Genomic DNA, 23,041 nt, shown 5'->3' with positions numbered 1-23,041 from the left:
TCTTCCCTCATGCACTTTCCTTATTTGTTCTTATTTTTCATATCCGAAATGAAGAAAAGGACTGATAATAGAACTGGGCGCCAAGCCTGTTTTGGCTTTTGGTGGTGTTTTGGCATATGGAGAGGTGCTTTTGAATAAGTATTGTGTGGAACACACAAATATAAAAGGCTTGGGTGAATATTGGGTTACGTTTCTCAGCTTTCAGAAATCAAGATACTAAACCTTCTGTTGTTGTACTGTGGTTTTCTTGTTTAAAACACTGGTCACTGTCTGTCGATTTTATCAGCACTAAATCTCCAATACTAATTGGTTGCTTTAATTGATCTTCTTGCTTGTTCTGGCTTACTCTGCACCCAGACCTGTTTCAGAAATATTCACCTTGATGGGTACGGTTTCCGAGAGCTTCAGCTTACAGAACTTTAAACAACCTCTCCTTAGCCTGCTTACCTCGTTTCTAAATAAGATCTCTTAATAAGTAATCAGTGTAAGATGAACAGAGTCATGAATTTGTATAAAACACTCTCATGATGATCGTTTATTCCTTGTGCAGAAGTCCAGCTGATTCTATTTCAGCTGCTACAACAGAGTGAGAGTGGCCCTAAAACGCAGAAACCAGCAAAGCCTGATATATTCATTACAAAGCTCATCTGACAATTTATAAAAGATTAAAGCACATTTAAAAAATGTTCCGGACAGAGAACTAAAATCAGTCAACCTGTGATTAAGAACTTAGTCGTCAGGAAAAAATAGAAGACACAGGGGGTCCTGTGTCTGGGGTTGGGAACCCCTAATTTAGATTGTACAAGCTGGGACATTGCCTCTTTTGAGTTTAGGTCAAAAAAAGACTGGGGTTATTCTCTCTTGCTAGGATGTTAAAAGAGGGCGGAGGGTGTTGAGGGTTATAGGGCAAGATCCCAGAATGGGTTCTGGTGTTGTAAACAGAGTATCCACTAGCCAGCTGATCATCTTCAATTGGATTCTCCTATCTTTGCATTTCTAACACACAATAGTTCTCATAACACAGCATCTCAACTAACATGCTTGGACCCTCCTAACAACATTCGAATACTCTAACATACTGCACTGTATGTGTATTCTATCAAACCGTATAACCATAAAATAATCATTTTACATACAGAAGTACAGACCTGACACTGTAGTTGGCAAAATGTGTAACATGCTTAATATTGTTTTTATACCAACACATGATGAGTATTTTATTCAAAGAAATGTTTTAATGGTAATGCTAGCATGCAAGTTTATTTTGAAGCAAAATCAAGTTTAAAGAAGACCATGTGCTGTGTTACAGTGCTGCATAACCGGTGTGACTGATTACTTTTGTAAGCATTACATAAAAGCATGGTTTCAGTAGCAACACCGCAGGCTCCTCACGAAGACTTGGGCATGTTCTACAAATACAACTGAAAACAGTCCTTCCAACTGAAGCTGAGACAAGACTGGACTTCCGACAAGCCTGAGAGAGAAAAATCACTCCTTTGACTTTTCTTTTTCCAGAACACTGATTTGTTTGAAATGATTGAAAAGATGCAGGTAAGATTACATATTTTTTTCATGTTTAGCTTCTGCTTTTTTCTCTGCTTAGATCTTTTTGGTTTTCATTCCCTTTTCCTAATGCTCTAGTTCTCTGTAAAGACGATACTTAAAAGTCGTTTTTCTGAAGAGTCTATTTGCAGCTTGTTATGGATGGGTGTGGGGTGTGTAAGAAAGGAGGAAATAAATTCTGTAAATGACTCTTAAGATCTGAGTGCTAATCCTGATCACAGTTCCTGATCATGCATCTTAGCCACACTGGCCATAAGATTCCAGCGTTTCAATATCTAAGACTATCAGGTGTACAGCATTTCCCTGAACATCTTGCACATCAGCTAACCTTACCTTAAACAACTGAAGCTAAAGATCGCCATTAATCACATTATCACATTTGTGATTACTGCATCTGTGGAGAAATGGAAAATTGTATGGTCCCATTTTCTGTATTTATTGATTGGGAAGCACCCTTATTTCTCTTTTATTTTCAATTTTCGGAGTTGGGAGTTTATATTGGGGAGTACGGGGGTGCAGGAATGCAAACAGACCATGCTTTCCCACCAAAGTCCATATTTGCCAGGACTGTTTGCTATTTTAATTGCTGTGCACCCCACAGTGCCTTCAGGAGGATGAGCAGCAACTGGAGAACTATGAAGCTCTTGTGGACAACACGGCAAGCTTGCAGAAAAGCCATAGGATTCACTGTTGCACTGCAGGCTGACAGTATCCTAGTGCAGCTGCATGCAGAAATCCTGGTCACAGGTGGCCAATGACAGCCCTGAGTTGTGATGTCTGGTCCATAGAGAACATCATTTTCCTTTATATGTTGTTCTACTAAAAGGTCCCCGAACCTTTTACTGTTTTAATTGCCTCCACTGTCCATCGCCTTTCATTCACTGAAGGAACGGAAAACAGCTGACTTGTTTTTAATTCATTGTGCCCGATATGTGAGCAGGAAATGAGCCCTGCACTAAGATTCTAAATATTGTAACTTGCTGTCTCATTTAGATGGTTCTGCCATGTTTTCAAAACTTTTAGAAAAGTGCACATAATATGTACCTTTTAATTCAACAAAACAATATACAATAACTTTTCTATCATTTTCTACAATTTTCAACTCTAATTTTCCTTGTACTGTACTTCCACTGAATATTTTCCATGGGTAGAATTAGGCTTATTTAGGCATCACAAAATCCAGAAAAAATAACCGAGAAGTGAAAATGAAATGATAAGAATATACTGTACATATTAACACCTGTACTAAGAGCTCTATTGAAACGTGTTTCATTAATATCAGAGCACAGAGTTGACATGGTGAAGTTTTAGGGTAGGGGTAACTGAATCCTCCTCAGTCTCTTTGCAGAGCTTATGTTAGCCTTATGTGTTCCATTGTACAGTATGTTCTGAATGCAATTTTCTTTTCATGGATTTTGCTACCTACATGAGTTGACATGAATGATGAGATGCAAATGTCTACTGACTCCAGTTCCCAGGAAGCCTGGCTCCCATGTCTGTTTTGTTTACTGGGCCTGTAAGCCAAGCCTTTGCCTTTCAGTGCTCATGGCTGCAACCTTTTTGCCACACTGTGACTCATTCCAGTCATTTTCCCCTCAGGATTCCTGCTCCGAAAAAGTTCCCTCACGTAAAACATCCCACGGCCATACAGTTGGTTGACGAACAGTAGCAGCAGTCATCACTTTTACAATAAAAGACAGTTCCTTCCTGCTTTTAGTATTGCAAGGGCTGTTTTCAAATCTATCCTTGTGCATTTGCAGTGCTTTTAGAAACGCTTTAAGCAGTATTTCTGTAGTCTTACAGAGGACTGTTGAAGGCAGTAACTGTAAGAATATACCGGATATCTTCCATGCTGTCTAATGGAATTTGTGTGGCTGGGAGCTGCTGTAATCTTAGTTTTTACACAGTTTTCTGTTTATACTCTTTTATAAGTATCTGGTTACATAACTTTCAGTTCACTTTATTATGTATCTTGTATTTACATTGGAAGGTGATACCAGTGACAAATCTAAGGACTGATGTTTGTCCTGGTTATTTTATTAACTGAATTTAAAATTGGGTTTCATCTACAGTAGTAACTTGGATTTTGTTTCTTTTTTGTTGCTGGTTTTAATAAGTTAACTCTTCTGACTCTTGCCATGCTAACAATACATACAGAAGCTCAGCCCTGTCTTCCCAGCTAATCGCATTTCATTCTTGACTAGTACAAGCACTAGTTGAAATGGCTGACAGGGTATGAACACAGGAGTCACACTAATGTTGTTTGAAACATGAATGTGGAATAAACCTACTTGTTTTTGGTACACTTCTGAGCCTATCTTAATCTCTATAGGGGTTTCATTTTACATTCAGCTTACATTTATTTGTTTTTTTAGTAATATGTTTTACACAGACATGCCCTGTGTGTACTCTACCAGGCTGGGCTCTGACTGGCCACAACCCTCAAAAGATGAAATGAGTTCTGCAAATGGATAAATGGACATAATTCTACATCAATCAGCATATTTTATGATAGATACATCAAATAAAATCTTTGTAATGTGGAATGGGAGCCCTCCCAATCGTGTGGACATCCTCTCTTAGGTCAAATAGGACAGTGTAATGTTCAGTTGGGCCTCTCCATAACCCCTGTGAGGGAGTATGTTGGAACACAAATGCAATAAAAGAAGGTTACTTATTTTTAATAAGAAGCTATATAGCTAAAGATGTTATTTTGTTTTAAAGGTCATAGAAGGCAAGTGTACTATATAGTGTATTTCAGCAAAAAAGAGTCATATCACAGCCAAGTTATTAAATTTATTTGAGCCTGGGTCATACAGTATTACTAGCCAACTTTGCTAGAGGTCCCCAAACAGCAATGCACATTTTGAAGAGGACTGCCACGGGTAGCACTTCATGTGAGAGTCTTCTCGTTGTCTCTTCGTCTCTTCGTTATCTGTCTCAATGGGATACCACAGCAGCACATCAGCAGCTGAACTCTTAAACTCACGTGGATGGCTATAGGGGCACTTTTTCACGATTTATCCCTTTCCAGGAGGAGGAGGGGGAGTTTAAGGGGATTTCATATTTGGGGTGTTTGTTGACCCAGTACAGTAGAGAAATTACCACAGTGGGTTGGACGGTCTGCTTTTATTTGTAGCTTTTCTGATAAAACCTTAATGCTAATAAGATTTGAGTAAAGAACGTTAGCTGAATAGTCCATCCATGTCTATGTAGAGTTAGATTTAGAGTGCATTAACTGTATTTACTGGCATTCCAATTCTATAATGGATTGTGCAAGTTTAGTTAGATTCCTATAGTTTTAAGCAAAAAAACGCACTGCCAGGCTTCATCTTGATAAGTGTCACTGTCTCAAATAGCTATGGATGATTTATTTTTCCCCATTTCATTTTTAATTAGTATTTAATAAAGCTCTTTTCCTTCTTTATCTTTTCCTCCCTTGTGTTTTTAAATATTTGGTCATTAATTTTCTTGCTACAACTAAAATGTATATCGCCTCTGAAATACTCAACAAAGCTTGAAAATGATGTGTGTTGGTAGCACACATTTCACTTTATTTTACCTTTGTTTCTGAGGTTTGTTTGTATTTGCAATGCAAACTATGGGTTCAGTGCACGATTCTTGTGGCTTGGGGTGGGATCTTGGCTCATGAGCTCAACATGTTTCTCTTGCAGGGTAACAGAATGGATGAACAGAGATGCACTCCCCCCCCTCCCCTTAAAGTACGTTCACTCTTCCATTGCTTTTGGGTTCTTATAGATATTAAAGGGGAACTGTAGTCCCAATTTCTCAGACTGGTTATTAAATCTCAGTAACAAAATATATTACGTGACGCTCTAGAAAAATGTGCACGTTTTGTATTAAGCACAAAATTGTGAACTCTGTGAAAGTACTGTAAGTCACCATGTTGTTGCAAAAAAAAGAGCCCTTCCTGCTCACTAGTTACTTCAATGACTAATGAAGTAATGTATGAGCTAATAAGTACAGGTTGTGCAGCAGTCATTTCACCACAGGAATTGTCCAACGTGACCTGCATGCAGAGTTAACAAGTAGTATTTGTCAGCAAAGCTGTCTTGAAGTCGAGAGCAATATTGGATTAAAAGATGTATTCACAAGCCTGCTTGTTTACAATGTAATAGGGCCTCACTTTGGAAGTTTTGTTGCCTCATTCTGAATAGCAGAATATAGCGCTGTGCATACCTGGAAATGTAATCTATGTTGTGATACAAATTGACAAGGTACTGTGTCTATTTTACTTTTATTCTGGATTGCAATGTATTAATCAATGCTGATTCTTTGTAACCCCAAAATATAAAAATTGCATTGCAGTTCCCCTTTAATTTAAAAGTAGGAAAGGATTTGTGGAGCTTTAAAACCTTTATTTGTAGAAGCTTCGTCAGTGGTTATAAGAAAATAGACATTTGATGGACACATTCATTAGCACTATAATATGCATTTACTTGAACTTGGAAAGATATCTAAAGGTTAAAATGTAAATGGTCTCTCTTGCTCTAGATATAGGAAGCAGGCTTCTTATTATTCCTTAACGAAAAAGGACAAAGGTCAAATTGTTGCTTCTCATATTGTCTCTTTTAGGAAGTTATTGAGTTTATTTTAGAATTTGCCACTCATTTATTATGCTTTAAACCAGCATCTTCTTAATCATTCTGCTTATTCTTTTCCGCTTTGTTTGTATTCATAGTGTTTATATGGTGCAACGTTGTATTTATTGAGATTTCTGCCAAGACTTTGATTTAGGTCACTCGTTTTCTTTTTTTGTGAACACATTCTTATTCGTTTAAAGTTTTTCCAGAGCATGAATCATATTCAATATGAAAACACTCCCTGCGTCAGCGCCACTGCCCTATGAGTTTCCTGCCAAAATGCACAAGAAGTGAAGTCATGTGGAAGTGATAGGAGCTTGAAGTTGTCAAGACTTGACCACAACAGCAACAACTTTCTGCGCCTTGCCCAACACACCATGAATCCTAGCAGTCGAATATAAATGGTCTAGAAAGGCCAGGATCTACAACAGACATTTTGTAAAGAGACTTCACACAGCTGAAGGAGGGACCCAAGGGCAGTGTGTCAGGCTGAGATTATTAATGGGTGGAAACTCCCCTGTGGCTCAGTCAGTAAAGGCTCTTGCCTTACCATGAACTGAGATATTAAGATACAGTCAGTTATTTCTGACTGGGAGGGCATAAAATCAATAAATTATTGGCAATCTCAGATCCCAATTTTTTTTTGCGTCACAGTCCAATGAAAATGGTCAAAATAGAACAACAAGTGAGAATCGTATCCAAAACGTGGAGTAGGACTCATGTTACTCATCATCTTCTTTAAACTCCCTTGCTAACACTGGAATGTAACCATTAATGTGTCTTCCTAGGAAATAACATTTGTGCTGGATGCAGCCCTTTGATAAACGTGCCTCCAGCCCTTCATTTCTATGATGCTTCTCCTCTTCTGAGCCATGTTAGCCTGAAGGAAATACCCAGCTTCTTTGGTTCTTTGATAGCAGTGTTAAGTGTGACAGGGCTGCGTTCGCACACAGTTGCACCTTTGTCAGCAGGATCAAATATTTTCTCTATGTTCTGATATTTACTAGAGTTCAGATAGTCATTTGAGATGCAGTGCAAGATTTTCCTGTGGAGTGTTTTGAAGGCTTGGGAGAAATCTTTATGATAGAAATAGAGTAGCGCTTTTATTTTATTAAGTTGTGCTGTAGGTTCGAGATGAAAGAGGCTCTGGAACCACAGTTTTAAGTAAAGCCAAAGCATTGGAAAAGCAGCGAAACTGTGGCAAAAGTATGGCAAATGACTATGGGATACAGCAAGGAACAGAAAGATATTACAACACATGTTCTAAGCTGTCAAAAACAGACAACAGACATTAATTTCTTTTGTGCTCTTCTGTTTCTAGAGGGAAGAAGATTACATTCCCTACCCCAGTGTCCATGAGGTAAGATACCTGTAGGATGGAGTCGGGCAAAAAAAGCACGGTTTTCCACTGCACTTACATATAGGCTCTCCTTTGTCCTAATAAGTAAGAAGACCTTAATTTTTAAATTTGGCAGACTTTATTTGACATATAACGTCTTCAAGACAAAATATCACGAAACAACGTAGCCTGTGATTTCTACCAGTGATTGATTAAAAGATGAACACTGTATTGTAATTAAAAATATTTTCAACAGTAAAGAGGGTTCGAGGCACTATGTTGTTTTTTCACTTGTTTTAAACCCATGGGTTATGTCAGTCTCAAGCTAAAATAAAAAAAGCACACAGAACACAGAAAATAGGTCGTTTTAACGTTCTGCCTACGACAGAGAAGGAAGAACCAGTAATTTGCTTGCCTCAGTAGTTGGGCTTATCAAAGCTAGAAATGTGTGTGACTCACAGCCAATGGCCTACTGCTCTTTGGAATGTGATCCAGAACACAGGGCAGCTAGACATTTAAGAAGAATAAAAGCATGCAAAACCACAATAAACCTCAATGCTGATCTCTAAAGGGGGTCGCTTCCTTTAGGTGTTGGGCCGGAAAAGCCCCTTCCCACTGATCCTGCTGCCTCAGTTTGGGGGGTACTGGATCGAAGGGACCAACCACCAGCTGGGCAGCATCCCCGAAAGCGAGCAGCTCCTCTCCCCCACCTCTCGCGCCAAGCTGGAGTGCAACACCATTGCCAAGATCTACAGGAAGCACTTTCTGGGCAAGGTGAGGGGCTGGCACTGGGCAGACACTCTGCACAGCTTTTTGGGTCACTTCTTTCTCTGAAGCTGAAGTAGACCTCTTCTTTCCTCTGCAGTCTTATTATTTAATGTGTCTTCCTTTGGGAATGTCACAAAGGACGTCTTTTTCCTGTTTATTTTCAATGTACAGTTTGCACATGTACATATATAACAATGCTATAGGTATTTGTGTGGGCAGGAAGGCATTTGTCTCTTAATTACTTTTGCATATAATTTGCTTAAACTCATCTAGAAAATGAAAGCTCAGCAGCTATGTCATCTGCTGCAATAACATCTGTGGCAAAGAGGAAGTTTGCTTCAGAGAAGCTCCAGGAATGAAACAGGATGCCACTGGCTTTCATTCAGACACTCATTCAATTACTCGGTAGATATGGCCTGTGTATGCCACTAACAGATGTCATGCCTAGTGCAGATTCTTTATAACTGCCCCCTTTACTTTTGAGATAAGATAAAGTTGACTTGCTGTTAAATAACATTTGTTATATCATTAATTTGTCCTATGTAGTTCCATAAAATGCATTAGTTTCACTGTCCTGAGGAACACGTATTGTAAGTGACTAGCCTGATACTGAAGGGTGTATATAATTAGCAATTACATTCTCCAGTGATAACCATAAAAGTGTGACCAAAGAAGTTCAATGTCCAACAGAATGTAGTTTTAATAGGATTATTCCTTTCTTCCTTAAACTAATATTTACTAGGACTCGATTGAGTAACTGTGCAAACTTTTTGCCAGATGTAGTATGAAAACAATTAGGTTTAGAGAAAAATGGATGAAAGAGGAATTTTTACATTCGATTAGGGAAACATAATGATTTATTTAGGGATTCATTAATATTTTCTCATTAGAGCTATAGCACAAACATTTCAGAGATATTGAAAGAATGAAAAATGTCAGTTGCTTCTCCAGACTTTCAGTTTCTCCTTGAATAATTTTAACATGTAAAAGCATCTGCTTTTTTTCTAGATATTATTTGTTAAACTGATCGGTGTCCCAATGCATCAGTATAAGTTAAAGACAAAATTGCGAAATAAGAAACTGATGTACAACTTCTGTCAGCTCAGAACCTTGTACAGAACAATATGTTAAATAAAGGATGGACATGTCTTCTTTCATGTTACTCTGACTAAAAGGCATATTGATTGTGATCTCTGACTGACACTGTGAGGAATGCAGATAGTGGTTGCCTTGTCTGGTCTACTCCTCAGTGAGCATGGACCTTTGAATGTGCACTTCTGGATTTCAGTACAGCTTACAGTATTGTGTCGGGCTTTAATGTTTTCTATTTTGGGAAACAAGCGTTAAGCAAACTATGGAAAACTTTCCAGCAGCTCCCATTTATGTGATGTCGGTGAAAATAAACAACCCTCCACTTCTCAAACTCAGAAGCTCTCTTAGACAGTGTCATATGGCTGTTGTCCCTATTTAAACCCATAGCTGGATAGATGCCCTCTTTAAAAACTAATGGGCTAAATTAACTTGTGGTGTCTAAACTTTACTTGTTGTTCAGATAGGGACTTTAAAGGATGTGGTGAAGGAAACATTTCTATTTCTAATATTTAGAACTACTTCCAAAGAATATAGTCACTATAATCATGAGATAAATACAAATTTCCATTATACATGTTATAAATTATAACATTTTATACATTATAAGTTATAAAAAGTTTTTGAAAGCATACAGCTTCTTTTAGACTCTCCTCCTGATTATAATGTCCCGTGCAAATGTCACAGTGCCCTACAGTTTAGGACCAGGTGATATTTAGAATTCAGGCAGGCGAAAAGACCACAGAACATGTGCTGGTCTGGGAGTCCTCCATCTTTCTGTACTGTTTAGATCACTCAGATCAAACATTCAGATGAAACCAGTAAACTTCACTGTTAATCCAGCTCAAATACATAAGTACATCATGTACTGTAATTATTTATTAAGAAGCTCAAAATGGTTTTGAGATAACTACTGAATTTTCTTTAGTATGTTAAAAGTAGAAATATTTCCAAGCTAAGTACTACAGTATGTTGAGCTGACCAATAGCAAGGTCTATAGACCATAAGAAGGAATGCAAACAGGAAGGAGGCCATTCAGTGCTTTGATTCACCAATCACCTTTGGTTGCTACTGGTGAATCATTCCCATAAACCCATCGAGATGGTACTGTACTTGAAGGATCCAGGAGACTTCCAGATCCAGACTTCCCACAACTCACAGAGACATGATTTAGGATGAATAAAAACCATGATGACTAACCTTTGTTCCCGGTGTTGCCTCATTAGGAGCATTTTAATTACTACTCCATGGACACTGCCCTGGGCCACCTTGTCTTCTCCATGAAGTATGACGTGATCGGGGACCAGGAGCACCTCCGGCTGCTTCTCAGGTAGTTGTTCTGTTATCTCGCTGTGAGCCGTGCTCCTAAAGCACTCACTCAACATCAATTTCCATCAGTGGTGCGCAACCCAAGGCCTGGAGTGGATCACTTCATAGGTCTTTTATTCCATTTTTACCTAACTGAGGTCATTCTTATCACGTCTAAGGTCTTCAGCTACTGATGGCTTAGAGAGACCTAGAAATCCTGGCATCAGACCAGCCCAGTGAAATTTTCATTAAAACATTAAAGCATACCCCTGTTCTCCTCCAGCATGAGCAGTCTGAGGGAGATTCATGTTTGACATGTATTTTAAAATTGTGTTCAGAATTCCACTATTACCCCAAATCAACTTCCATTTTCTGGTTTGTCACAACTACATGATTTGACCTGAGTTGCTGAAAAATAAAATTCTTCCATTCTAAAGATGTCCTTCCCCATGTATTTAATTGTTGTTTCTGTTGGGCTTCTTGTTTCTACTATTTTTAGTTCTTGTAAAAGTAGGACTTGTTGGCATAATTTTTTTTGCTTTCATTCAACAGAAATACCTTCTAGTAGTCCAAAAGCAAACAAGCTGACAATTGTCACACATAAGCCAATTTCAGTAATGTGTACAAAAATGTACAAAAACAAAAATCAATATTGGTTTAAAAACATAAATCTTAAGGGGGTTAAGGGAGCTTGGGTATGGTTAGGGTAATGCTGTCTCAGGACTCTCAAAGTATTTCAGAAATCAAGCTTTCAAAGGGCAAACAGAAGAGCAGGCATCCTCTAATTCAGGGTCATTGGAGAGCCATAGCCCATCTTGTTAAGCAACAGGAGCAAGGCGCAGGGTACACCAAGGGAAGGATGCCAGTCCACCACAGGGCACAGACAGAGATATGCATAAAACTCAGTTCATAACGTAAACTCAGTTCCGGGCTTTTTCCGTTTCCCCAAAGTAAATGAACCTATCAGTATGACCAATTAGCAAACCACTTCGCCACTGTGCTGCCCTTTATAACTTCTTTTGGTGATATAAATAGTTCTCTTTTCTAACAAATCACCAGACCTTGTTCAAAATGGACATTGGTAGCATGGTTACCACCTTGTAGCCCCATCTGGTCAGATTTCAGACCCTAAACAGAGTTGGGCCTGGTCAGTACAAGGATGGAAGACTTCTGAGGAAATTCAGGTTGCTGCTATAAGTGGCATTGATCAATAGCACTTAAGTAGTGGATAAAATGGGTTTCTACCTGTATGTAAAATACCTTTGGATCATCTGCAGTGAAAGGCTCTATATAATAGCATGGAATTATTATTATATAGAACTTCATAAAACAGAACTTTGTATAAATACATGCAGTTCTTTGTCAATGGGGTTTGCTAATTGGTTTAATTTCACAGAAACTGTTACAGTGTTACCTTCTTCCTAGCATTGCCATTCTCAACAGCCACATTCCAAACTGAGCCTCTGAACCCTGATTTGCTCCAATCCCAGCTGGAAATAAGTGTGAATGGATTATGCTCTGTAAATCTGTGTGAATCTTTTCATTAATGGCTCAAAATGAACACAACTGAATGAAATGACCTCACTTGTTTTCAAGAGCAATGAAGATTAGAGAAGTGTAGCTGAAGCATGACGTTTTGGTAACCAGGTAACTATCAGGAAAGCCTGTTGCTTCAGTATATATCTGGTACAATGTGTGCTGGGGGAATCTATGTGGAAGTCTTGAGTGCCCTGTGCACAGCATCTACCATGTTATCACACCATTTAACCCTTACATATGATAAATATTTGAGAGATTTTAAAAGGCCAAACAAATACCATTGACAATTACAATAGATGTGAGATCTTCTGTGTTTTTAAAAGACATTGGTGAGTTGAAGTGTCAAACATTTGTTTATTCTGAAAAGAATGAACGTCAGTCTACTAAACTGCACCAGAAATACTTATCTTTTCTGGTTTTATCAATGTTTGTTTCGTAACTTGCGGGCAATATATCAGTTTGTAAGAAAAGATTATGTTCTAATGCTCAGAGGTTGTTTGCTTTTCCACTTTGCATCTCCTGTACTGTATATTTCTTGATTATCAACTGAAAATCTTATTGATACCTAGAGGTAAAAAAAAAATACCTTACACGCAGTCTTAAAACTTAGTACCAAAAACAAGAAAACTGACCAAGTACTTTGTGTTTTTCAGGACTAAGATGAAAACATATCATGATGTAATCCCGATATCCTGTCTCACAGAGTTCCCCAATGTTGTCCAGATGGCTAAGGTAAGGAAAGAGCAGAGCTGCACTGCAAATAGGCCTCCTGTTCTAACTGGTGTAAGGGCGTTCATGAACATGGCAGTCTGACTACTTGCAAACTGACCGTTGGTGTCTTTGAATATCTGACTGTTTGGCCAAAGCCCACATTACTATTTTCTTAGGAGGCAACTGAACTCTGAACCTTCAGGAAGAGTTCATTAACATTTCTTAAAATTCTTCAATCATAAAAGTGGCATTGAAAAAGAGTGCCAGAAATACATTTTACTTTTTGTTATGTTGCTTCTCATACTGATTCATCCAATTGAGGGTTGCAGGGGAGCCAGAGCCTATCTCAGTAAGCAATGGGTTCACAGCCGGGCACACCCTGGACATGCTGCCATTCCAATACACACACAATCTCACCAGGGCCAATCTTGCCAGAAGCCAATCAACGTACCAGTATGTCTTTGGGCTGTGGAAGAAACCTGGAGAACCCAGCAAAAACACACAGAGAACATACGAACAGCACCCCAGGTTCAGAAATGAACCCAGGGCCCAGGTGTTTTGTGAGGCAGCTATGCTAACCACTGCACAATAGTGAGACCCTATACTTGCATCCTCCAAAATTCAGTACAATAGATCCATTTGTTTCTATGACCTTCGGATAAATGATCTCTTTTTGTATTTTTTACATTCTTCATTACTGGTTGGAATTCCTAAGAATCAGATCAACTGATCATCTCTGTGTCTTGTGAAAGAATATCCTGCCTTGTAAGTGGTGTAAGTGATCTGCTACTTATCAACCACTGAGTGTGACTTTTTAATCAGTGTAACAGGTTAAAAGCCCCCATTGAGACTCAGAATTACACAGTACCAGTCAGGAACCTCATTTAATGAATGAGCATAGAAGCAAGTCACAAGGAGCAAGTCAAATCTAACAAGCCTTAAACCACAGGGACAAAAACGGGACCTCCAGATAAATTAGATCCTGAAAGGCACTGCCTGATAAATGAAGGATTAATCCTGATTTTTATCATAGCATGTTATCACAGATACCTGAGTCTCCCTAATAGGCAGCTCCCTTATACAGTAGATTTTATACCTGTCCTTAGTAAGATTAGGTAAGGTGTAAAACCAAGGTTTTATAGAATTATGAGATCTATTCAAGCAACTATCACAAATGCTTCATTAGAGGTGCTAACAGTGTTGTGTATCCTAGGCTTACATTTCATGACAACTAGTGGGATATGATTGATGATTTTGTCCTTTAGTTACACATTAACGTGCACAACTTTCATTACTTCACACGGTTTAGTTTTTTAATGATACAGTTGATTGAATAGGGCCTCCCAGCTTTAGAAACACCCTGTATACTCCCTAATTAAATGACCTGCATTGCAGAATTGAAATTCACCCAGAGTTTTAACTTATATCCATACCTACTTAACTGACACTGGATCTCAGTGGACCTCCTTGCACATTAGCATTGGAATGGGTCCATAAAACTATCATAAATGTATTTTTCTGAGTATATTTTGCTAATGCCTATTTTTGTTAACCAGAAAAAGGTCAAATAAAAGCAACTCTTTTTAACCCATTGTATTTAAGAGCGTTCAGTAAAGTCCTGATATTATTTAAGCTGAACACCAGTACTGCACTAGACGTTCTATACATCCGGGTGCAGGTTAGGCGAGAGTGTGCAGTAATGGACAGCTGCCTCTGACTGTTCTCAGCTAACATCTCCTGGGTGCATCTCCTGATTAGCTTGCCTATCGGATACAGTTGATCCTGTGCTGCTGGCTTGTAGAATCAGGTTTCACACTTGTCTGAGTGGGAAAGCTCAAAAACCTGGCCTACTAGCTCTTGACAGTGCTCCTCATAGTAGCTGCCAGGAGCCAGCGCAGAGGTGAGGCATACACAGTGAAATTTAAATATCTAATATATTGACACCCACAAGCGCCTGTAATTCTGTTAGCACTGCCATAGTCTGCTAATGTATTCTTTTTTATACAGAAACAAAAGGAAGACTGGAAACAAAGAGATGAATAGTTGAGTTAAGACAATTGATTTCCGTTCATGTAGCAATACCTCGCCTTTTAATTCAAAAGCTTGTTGTTGCTTATCCTATTTGTCCTTTTACCCTGTGATTTTAATTGTGCATTATGGTAATTTATTATACTAATGATCTCCAAACATTAAAATAGCCTGAGGCAAGCACAGCAAATAAAAGCCATCATAAAGAATATAGACAGGAAGTGAATGAAGTGGGAATATGTGTGTTTAAAGTATCCAAAGACTTGTGAATCCTGAGAGGCAAATAACAGACTTTCCAGAAAATTCTCTTCTTGGAAGAAATAGTTATTGTGGCAGATATTTATTTTTTATTTCTAAGAATTTTTTCCCTAATTATTTTTTGTTACATACCAATTTGCAATCGCTAGTTGTGTATTTTCATGTCCTGGCTCACTGCTACACATCTTGTAACAGCACACGGGAGAGAAAACGAAAAACAGAACTACTCTAATCCACCCATCTTTGAACCACTAATCTTTCAACACATCACGGGCAATTCAGCCCCGAGCAGGAGGCTCAGAAAGGAACATCCCTCACTGACAGCACTACAATCCACGGAGGAAGTAGTAGGGGGTCAGGTCAGGAGGTCATTGTGTTGCCAGGAGACAAGACCGCTTTGGTCGACTAATCCCAACCCTTTCCTCAATAAGAACTCATTTCACGCTAGAAACAAAATTTCAGAGACTCGTTGTGACAAAATGCTTAAGCATTTTCGGGACAGTTAATGCAGATGAGAATCTTTCTTTGTGACTGTGACTGTGAAGTCATTAAAAAAAGTCAGTTGGATAAAAGTCATGGCTATTTTGCTTACATTCATGGGTTAAACATACTTATGTCATAAAAGGTATTTTCAGAATAAAATCCAGAGGACTTGGGTGTTTGTGCTCCTAAGTACCTTTGTGGATATTTACTGAAAATCTACAAAAAATACATTTTACTTTATTAAAAAAAAATGCTATAATTATAACAAATATGTTTTTGTTCTTAATTTGACAGCTCGTCTGTGAAGAGGTGAATGTGGACAGATTTTATCCTGTACTGTACCCAAAGGTTTGTAAAATGCTTCCTGAGAAAATTCACTGTCTCAGTAGAGAGTGCACTGACCCCTGTATAGTCTGAGATTGATTGTAAATTAGCTGCAGTCAGCTGGGATTGGTCTTTCAAGGACTGTCTGCAAAAAGCAAAATGCATAACAAAATGGTAAGCATGATGTACAAATAGCTACTGCTGTACAAATATCTTCTAAAAGAAAAGCAGTAAAACCTATTTATACTGCTGTTTTTTTAAAATAGCACCTTTCACAACAAGGTTGCCCCAAGGCACTTAACAAAGCTGCGTGACAGTACATGACATCTCAAAACAAAGAACAAGCCAGAAGACAATGGAGGAGAGCAGACAAAACCTCCTCTGTAAGGAGAAAAAAACCCTCTAGGAGTCCAAGGTCAACTGGCTGCCCAACCCCTCTGGGCATGCTAACATTATACAATTCTAAAAAAGTACTAAATGTGGAGTATTAGGTCTTGCATCATATCCTCTGTGTGCCAGTACTCCATCCAGATCTCTGTAGACCAGCACATCTTCCTAAACGATAGCTCAGGATAATATATTCAAGTTTAATGACTTAAACTGAAAATGTATTTTGAAATAAAAACACTCATTAAGAAACAAACATACATATTAGGAGTAGATCCAGTTTGATTTGCAAGACCTCCCAACTGCAGCTAAATTACATTGTTACCTACACTCAGCGATCTATAAGTGCAAAGCATTTTGTTGAAAATTGTCTGCTGTAAAACCTACTTTTTTTTGTAAATTCAGTTTGTAAGTGCTGCAGTTTTATTAGTCTGACATTTTCTAGGTTTACCAATCAGTAAACCATTAAGATAATTTGATACAGTGGCAGATCTAGCACCCTGATAAAACTGATCATAAAACCTTCTGAGACAGAATTCCATCAAGTTTATGACACCATCTGCTTTCCTTCTCATGATCAGTAATTGCCAGTGGCTCTCCTGTACTAGTCCTGGTAACTGTGCACTTGTTCGCTCACCACAGCTCAGCCTGATGCTCCCTAATTAACCCTCTGTTCTCCGGCACAGGCCTCACGTCTCGTCGTCACCTTTGATGAGCATGTCATCAGCAATAACTTCAAGTTCGGAGTCATCTACCAGAAATTTGGACAGGTAAGCACATCTGTTGCACACTCGGTAAAACTGCAAGATTGTTGTTTCAGTGTAGAGATTGCAAAGTTACACTTTCTCAATGTTGAATAAATCAGGTATTAATACATACCTGTTTGTTGCTCACTTGAAATTAATCTCAAGTAGAGGTTAGTTATTATCACATTTATCCGTTTATGCTGCCTCATAGCGCTGGGGTCCTGGGTTCAGTTCCTGGCATGCTGTCTTCATACATTTTGTATGTTCTCCCCATGTTCACACGGGTTTCCTGCAGGTGCTCCAGTTTCCTTCTGCAGTCCAAAGAAATGCTGGTTAATTGGCTTCTGTAAAATTAGCCCTGGCTCCCCCTGTGACCCTGCACTGGAGAAAGCTGTTTGGGAAATGTATGGGTGGAATCATATATTCGTTACTAAAACTTTTATAAATGGCATTTGAAAATCATGAACTAAAATGTTACTGTTTTATCTCATTAAAGAAATACAATTAAATGTGCTGATCTGTAATTCTGCATTAACCTGCAATATAGGCTAGTGTTACTACTCTGTTGAAACATTGTACTCATATGGTAGCAGTGTGAAATAATGGTTAGAGCTTTTGATTCCAAAAGCTGCCGAAGCTAGAAGTTTTAGGTTTAAATGATAAGTAGAACAACTGTCATTGGCACAATAACTAGGTACTTCACTCAAATTGCTTCAATAAAATGCCCAGCTGAAAGATCACAAATGCTAAAAACTCCAGCCAAATAAATAATTAATAATCTAACCAGATCCAGACTTCTATATTTAAAATATTAGTGAAGCAATTCAGAATGCTACAGAACTGCAGGGGATGAGTTATTCTGAGTGACAGTGAAATGTGTCCAGTCTAATCACTCTTAGCAGCGTCTTCAATATAAGTGTGTGATTTCTTACAGACCTCGGAGGAAGAACTCTTTGGGAACAACGAGGAGAGCGCTTCCTTTGTGGAATTCCTAGAGTTCCTGGGACAGAAAATTGAGCTGCATGATTTCAAAGGGTAGGGTCTCTAACGGAGCACAGAAACATGTACACGTCACTGGCACTACTTTCCATGTTTTATCCCTGTATATTTGTCTCACTACTACCACCGTGGACCCCTTGTTTGAATATCATGGCTAAATATGTGTTCACTGGAGCTCAACCATTAAGTTAGTAATAGTTCCATCACTATGCTGTGGGTGTTACTGTGGTGTAGTGGTTAATGCTGATGCTTCACAGCTCTGGGGACCTGGGTTGGATTCCAGATTCTGGCACTTGAGTGGAGGTTGCATGTTCTCCTTGAGTTTTCATCGGGTGCTTCAATTTCCTCTCAAAGACATGTTGTCTACACTTGATTTCATATTCCAAATTGTCCAGGGACTGGTGACTGATTCAAAGGAGGGGTACAGTTGTCGTGTGCTAGGTCCTGCTTTGGGATAGGATCTGGCTTGCGGGGATCCTCCCCATCAGAGCTCCTCATTATTTGAGAGGAGCTCTGTAATAATGGATGGATCACCACCACCAGTGATGAGCAAAAGGTAGATCTTGGGTTTCTTCTCGTGTGGTTCAGCTGTATAGGGAATAACAGAACTGGAGAGGACATTGCTCGGAGGCACAATGGAGGATCACTCACCTGATGCATTTAGAACCAAGCAGAAAAAAAGAAACTTTCAAAGAGTAATAATGTAAAGGCTAACAGAATGTAATGAGATTCTGAGTCTCAGGTTTCCTCTCTGTTCATTTCCAGTTTCCGAGGAGGCCTGGATGTGACCCACGGACAGACAGGTACTGAGTCAGTCTACTACAACTTCCGCAACAAGGAGATCATGTTCCACGTGTCCACCAAGCTCCCGTTCACCGAGGGTGACATGCAGCAGGTGAGCACCTTGAGCTCCGCACAGGCCTGGCATGTCAGCTGGGCACATCTCTTATGGGTAATCAGAGGCCCGCAAAAAGTATCCAACACCAGCACCAGGCTCCTGTCCTTATCCCTTACGGAAGAAGCCTAGGAATAAAGACTACATTTTAATTGGCAGAAAGCAGATGTTTGAACCGACACGGTGTTCATCTGAGTTAAAATAGCTTCTAGGGAATAGGTAGCCTGGTGATTTTCAGGTCTGTTAGTTCTTCATCTTTCAAATAAATTAAACTAAAGTTGTATGTAAATGGATATTGTCAAATAATTCAATAGGAATCTAAAGTGTCACATTGATATTTACATTCTGTTATATAGAAACACCATATGGCAGACCTTAAGGAGATATTTACGATACATTGTAGTCATTAACAGGTAAGCAACAGAAGGCAAAACATCACAATAAAAATGCTATAGTCCCTTTTATCAGAGAGATATTTGACTGATAGTTTTCAGCTACAGTACATGGTCTTCAGCTGCATTTCTGTTTGTACCAGACTGAACTAGACTGCTCCTCAAACAACAGTAATTATGTTGGTTTTTCACTTTTATAGCACTGTAATGTTGCATGTAGCACATATTACAGCTTCCTTCACTTTCCTTCCTTCACATCAACTTAACTCACCTCTGCCTGGAACACATTCTCTAAAAAACCATTACTTCTCCAGGCAGAGAAAACAAATCCAAAAATGGAGCCATTTACTCTAAATATATCATTATTGGATTTTGGTATTTTTTTGCACACAGTGTAAATGACCTACTTGTTTCTCCTTCTGTGCTTGTGTTGTGTGGTTTATATCTGTTCAAGGATAAGTGCCCTTTTTTGTGGAAAATGAAACAGGTAGTAAAAGAAGCCCGGCCTGGCTGTTAAAAGAGTGAAATTCTAAGTCCATGAGAAAGCACAGAGAGGGTCAATCAATAACCCCTCACACTATGCCTTTTGCAGAGTCACAAGTAGCTCAGATTGTCTGAGAGAAATGCAAAGGACAGGTTTCATAAGAGTATTATGTGGCAGAAATTCTGTGAAGTTGCTTTAATGTACTGGTCTTTTAAACCTTTTCAGATTTTTGGTTTAGATGCCAAGAGAAATGACTTCTGAATGGGAGGAACTGCTCATTTAATTCAGCGAGGAATGGATCCTATGAGGTCATTCAGGGCTGAGCTGGAACGAGAAATGGAAGGCTCTGTGGATCTACAGGACTAGAAAGGCTCAGTGGGGCAGTGCTGTCCCAAAGCGTGGCTGATCCTGGAATTCTACAGAAGGCAGGGGAGAGAGGCATTTCTCATTACTCATTTCAGTGAGGACAGATCACAAAAATAGTGATCCCACCATAGATGGGATATACCTCAGAAAGGGGACTTGCTCAGAAGACTTCATGCCAGTTTAATTTGTGCCAGTTTGGAAAAACAGGGTAGAACGTTCCTTGTAGGCTGTAGCACACATAAGAATATATTGATTATGGTTTGGTCACAGTCACCAGTGACTGGTTTGGTTACAGTGTGATGTGGTGCAGCAAACCTGCTAGGTTCTTACCCCAGAATGAAAGGCAAAGTGTGAGGGTAGTGGGCTTTATCTTTTAATTATTCTCATGTAACTCCGGGGTACAAATGATGCTAGGGAGCAGAATATTGACTTTTCTGTCAGAGGGCCGTTCATTTGTGCACTTTGCATTTTAGGTACATGCTACCATTGTCTATGAATGTTTTAGATACGCTACGTTTGATTAAAAGACATATTTCAGTAGCTTTATAAGTCTTTCACTTTTTTTTAAATAACAACTTTCAATTTTATCAGACAATTAGTATTTATTGCGATGACTGAATGTATTGAATTAAGAGCTCCTCTAATAGTCCCTAATTTAAATAAAAAACTTTAAATTAATTCTTCTGGGATTAATACAGAAATTTGTAATGCTATTTTTTTTACATCTGAGTCATAAGTTATTATTAACTTGTGACCCAACCTTTCGATAAAGAGTTTGACTCAAATAAAATGTTTTTTAACAGATATGAAAAGAAAAGGCTAAGGCTTCTTTCCTACTTATTAAAGTTGGTTTATTGGCCCAGAGATTGTTGCTATCACATTGCGGTGCAGTATATACTGGAGTTTCTGCTGACAATTGCTCTACTCACAGTCAGCAATCACTTAGGAAGACAGGACAGTAACATTAAAAAAGAAGAGACCAGACTCTTGGTAAAACTGTTCTCCTCTGGAGTGCTTTTAGATGGCTTTTGTGTATTATGGACTGTTTCTCTAATAACACTTGAAAGAGCATTGTCTTCCCTGTGCTACTCTGTTCTGCAGCCAGGGACACTCAGAAGAAGCTAAAATAATTGTAAATGCCATCAAAGGCTCCGCATCAGTAATGACTAAGACATCACTTGTAGTTTATGGCTGCCAGTGGGATCACTAGATTGCATTTGTATATTATATTTGTATTTGTATAATTGTTTTCTTAGATCTTAAAGATTTGTCTCTTAAGTCTTTAAATGTGCTGTAAATTATTGTGAACAGAAACAAATGTTGTGAAATAGCTTAGTTTTAATTTTCATATATTTCATTATGCCACGTTTGTTTTATTTCACTAAATAGACCTGATATACTATCCTGAAAAATGCTTTTGGACACACTTAAGTGGAGGGGCTTAATGGCATCTAGGATTTATGTAGCATTTACAGGAAAGCAAGACATTAGCATTTTAGACAGGTCATTATACACCATTATTTTGTGTATAAATTACTGCACATACAATTGTTGTATTTTTAATTTTGTTGCTGTCCGGTTTGCTGGAGTTTATGTAGCCATAGGCTTTATTTCATAGAGTGCCTGCATGGTATATTTCGCTGACAATATCTCTGAAGAGCCATAAAAATATAAACGCTGTATTCTGCAGGAGCTTTTGACTTTGTGCGTGCAAAAATGATCTTATGAGCGATGAGTCATGGCAATGTTTCTGTTATACTTATAGCTGCAGAGGAAGAGGCACATAGGAAATGACATCGTGGCCATAGTGTTCCAGGACGAGAGCACGCCATTCGTGCCAGACATGATCGCGTCCAACTTCCTGCACGCTTACATCGTGGTGCAGGTGGAGAACCCCTGCTCAGACAACACCCTTTACAAGGTAAAACCAGTTTCTCACAGATTTCGCACTTAATACCCGACAAGCCACTCCTCCAGTCAGTCCTCAGCTCCTGTCGGAGCACTGTGAAGGTGAGAGCAAATGCAATCGTCAGTGGCTGTCTACATGGGTATTTTTGAAAGAAACTATCCACAAGTCTCATTCTTGTACAAGCGCCAGATTTGAATCTTAGAATTTGCAAATATGGTGGGTACATATTAAGAAAAATGGCAATTTCAATTTTCAAAAGAAATTCAAAGCACCCATGGTACATATACATTGTGCACGTTTGTTGAACCAGTCAAAGACATGCATCATGAAAACTGTACCCTACAGTAATTCAGTTTGGTACAAATGTAATCTCCGGGAAAAACAGTATACCTCAAAACTGGGCCTAGGGAGCTGGTGTGTCTGGACATCCCCTTTTAATTAACTGAATCTACTTACCAGATAAATGGAGAAATTTAACAGCTTCTCCCACTTCTTCAAGAGATACCCCTTTAAACAGACAAAGTGCTCCTCCAGGACCAGAATTGGACACCCCTGGCATATCCTGGAGTATAAAAGTCATCCTCGGACCTGCACAGAGGTGTCTTTTGGTGATTTCACATTTGTATGTGTAATAAACTTCAGTTTTCAGCTCCAGTTTTCATGATACAGCAGTAGAAGCAGCAGTGAAACCTGAACTAGCGGAACTCATATAAAAACTGAGAACAGGAGCCACTTTTTACACTAAAGATCGTGGGAGTATGGCCCAGGTTAACCAGTATATTCAATTTTCTTCCCTGGTCTCCTTTAAGAAACAGCCGCTTGACATCAAATAGTATTAGAATTAGCTAA

The 23,041-nt window shown here is 38.9% G+C and overlaps 1 protein-coding gene across 13 annotated transcripts in view; it reads left to right on the top strand.

Annotated features, from left to right (window-relative positions):
* The window catches only part of LOC102698455 (rap1 GTPase-activating protein 1), a 183,947-nt gene that overhangs the window by 140,788 nt on the left and 20,118 nt on the right, over positions 1-23,041 (top strand). For 12 of the 13 annotated variants that reach the window (XM_015336964.2, XM_015336958.2, XM_069184002.1 and 9 more), the window contains 11 exons: positions 1,516-1,551; positions 5,238-5,285; positions 7,489-7,527; positions 8,095-8,280; positions 10,590-10,693; positions 12,864-12,942; positions 15,985-16,038; positions 17,088-17,171; positions 18,082-18,182; positions 18,912-19,041; positions 22,049-22,204. In XM_015336964.2, coding sequence (XP_015192450.1) covers positions 1,534-1,551; positions 5,238-5,285; positions 7,489-7,527; positions 8,095-8,280; positions 10,590-10,693; positions 12,864-12,942; positions 15,985-16,038; positions 17,088-17,171; positions 18,082-18,182; positions 18,912-19,041; positions 22,049-22,204 — 999 coding nt within the window. In that variant the 5' untranslated portion in view covers positions 1,516-1,533. The remainder of the gene's footprint in view (positions 1-1,515; positions 1,552-5,237; positions 5,286-7,488; positions 7,528-8,094; positions 8,281-10,589; positions 10,694-12,863; positions 12,943-15,984; positions 16,039-17,087; positions 17,172-18,081; positions 18,183-18,911; positions 19,042-22,048; positions 22,205-23,041) is intronic. The other variant, XM_015336959.2, reaches the window with a different exon arrangement.

This window comes from Lepisosteus oculatus, chromosome 25 (genome assembly GCF_040954835.1).
Source record: "Lepisosteus oculatus isolate fLepOcu1 chromosome 25, fLepOcu1.hap2, whole genome shotgun sequence".
NCBI classification, from domain to species: Eukaryota; Metazoa; Chordata; class Actinopteri; order Semionotiformes; family Lepisosteidae; genus Lepisosteus; species Lepisosteus oculatus.
Note: the sequence above shows the minus strand (reverse complement) of the source record. Positions and strands in the feature narration are given on the sequence as shown.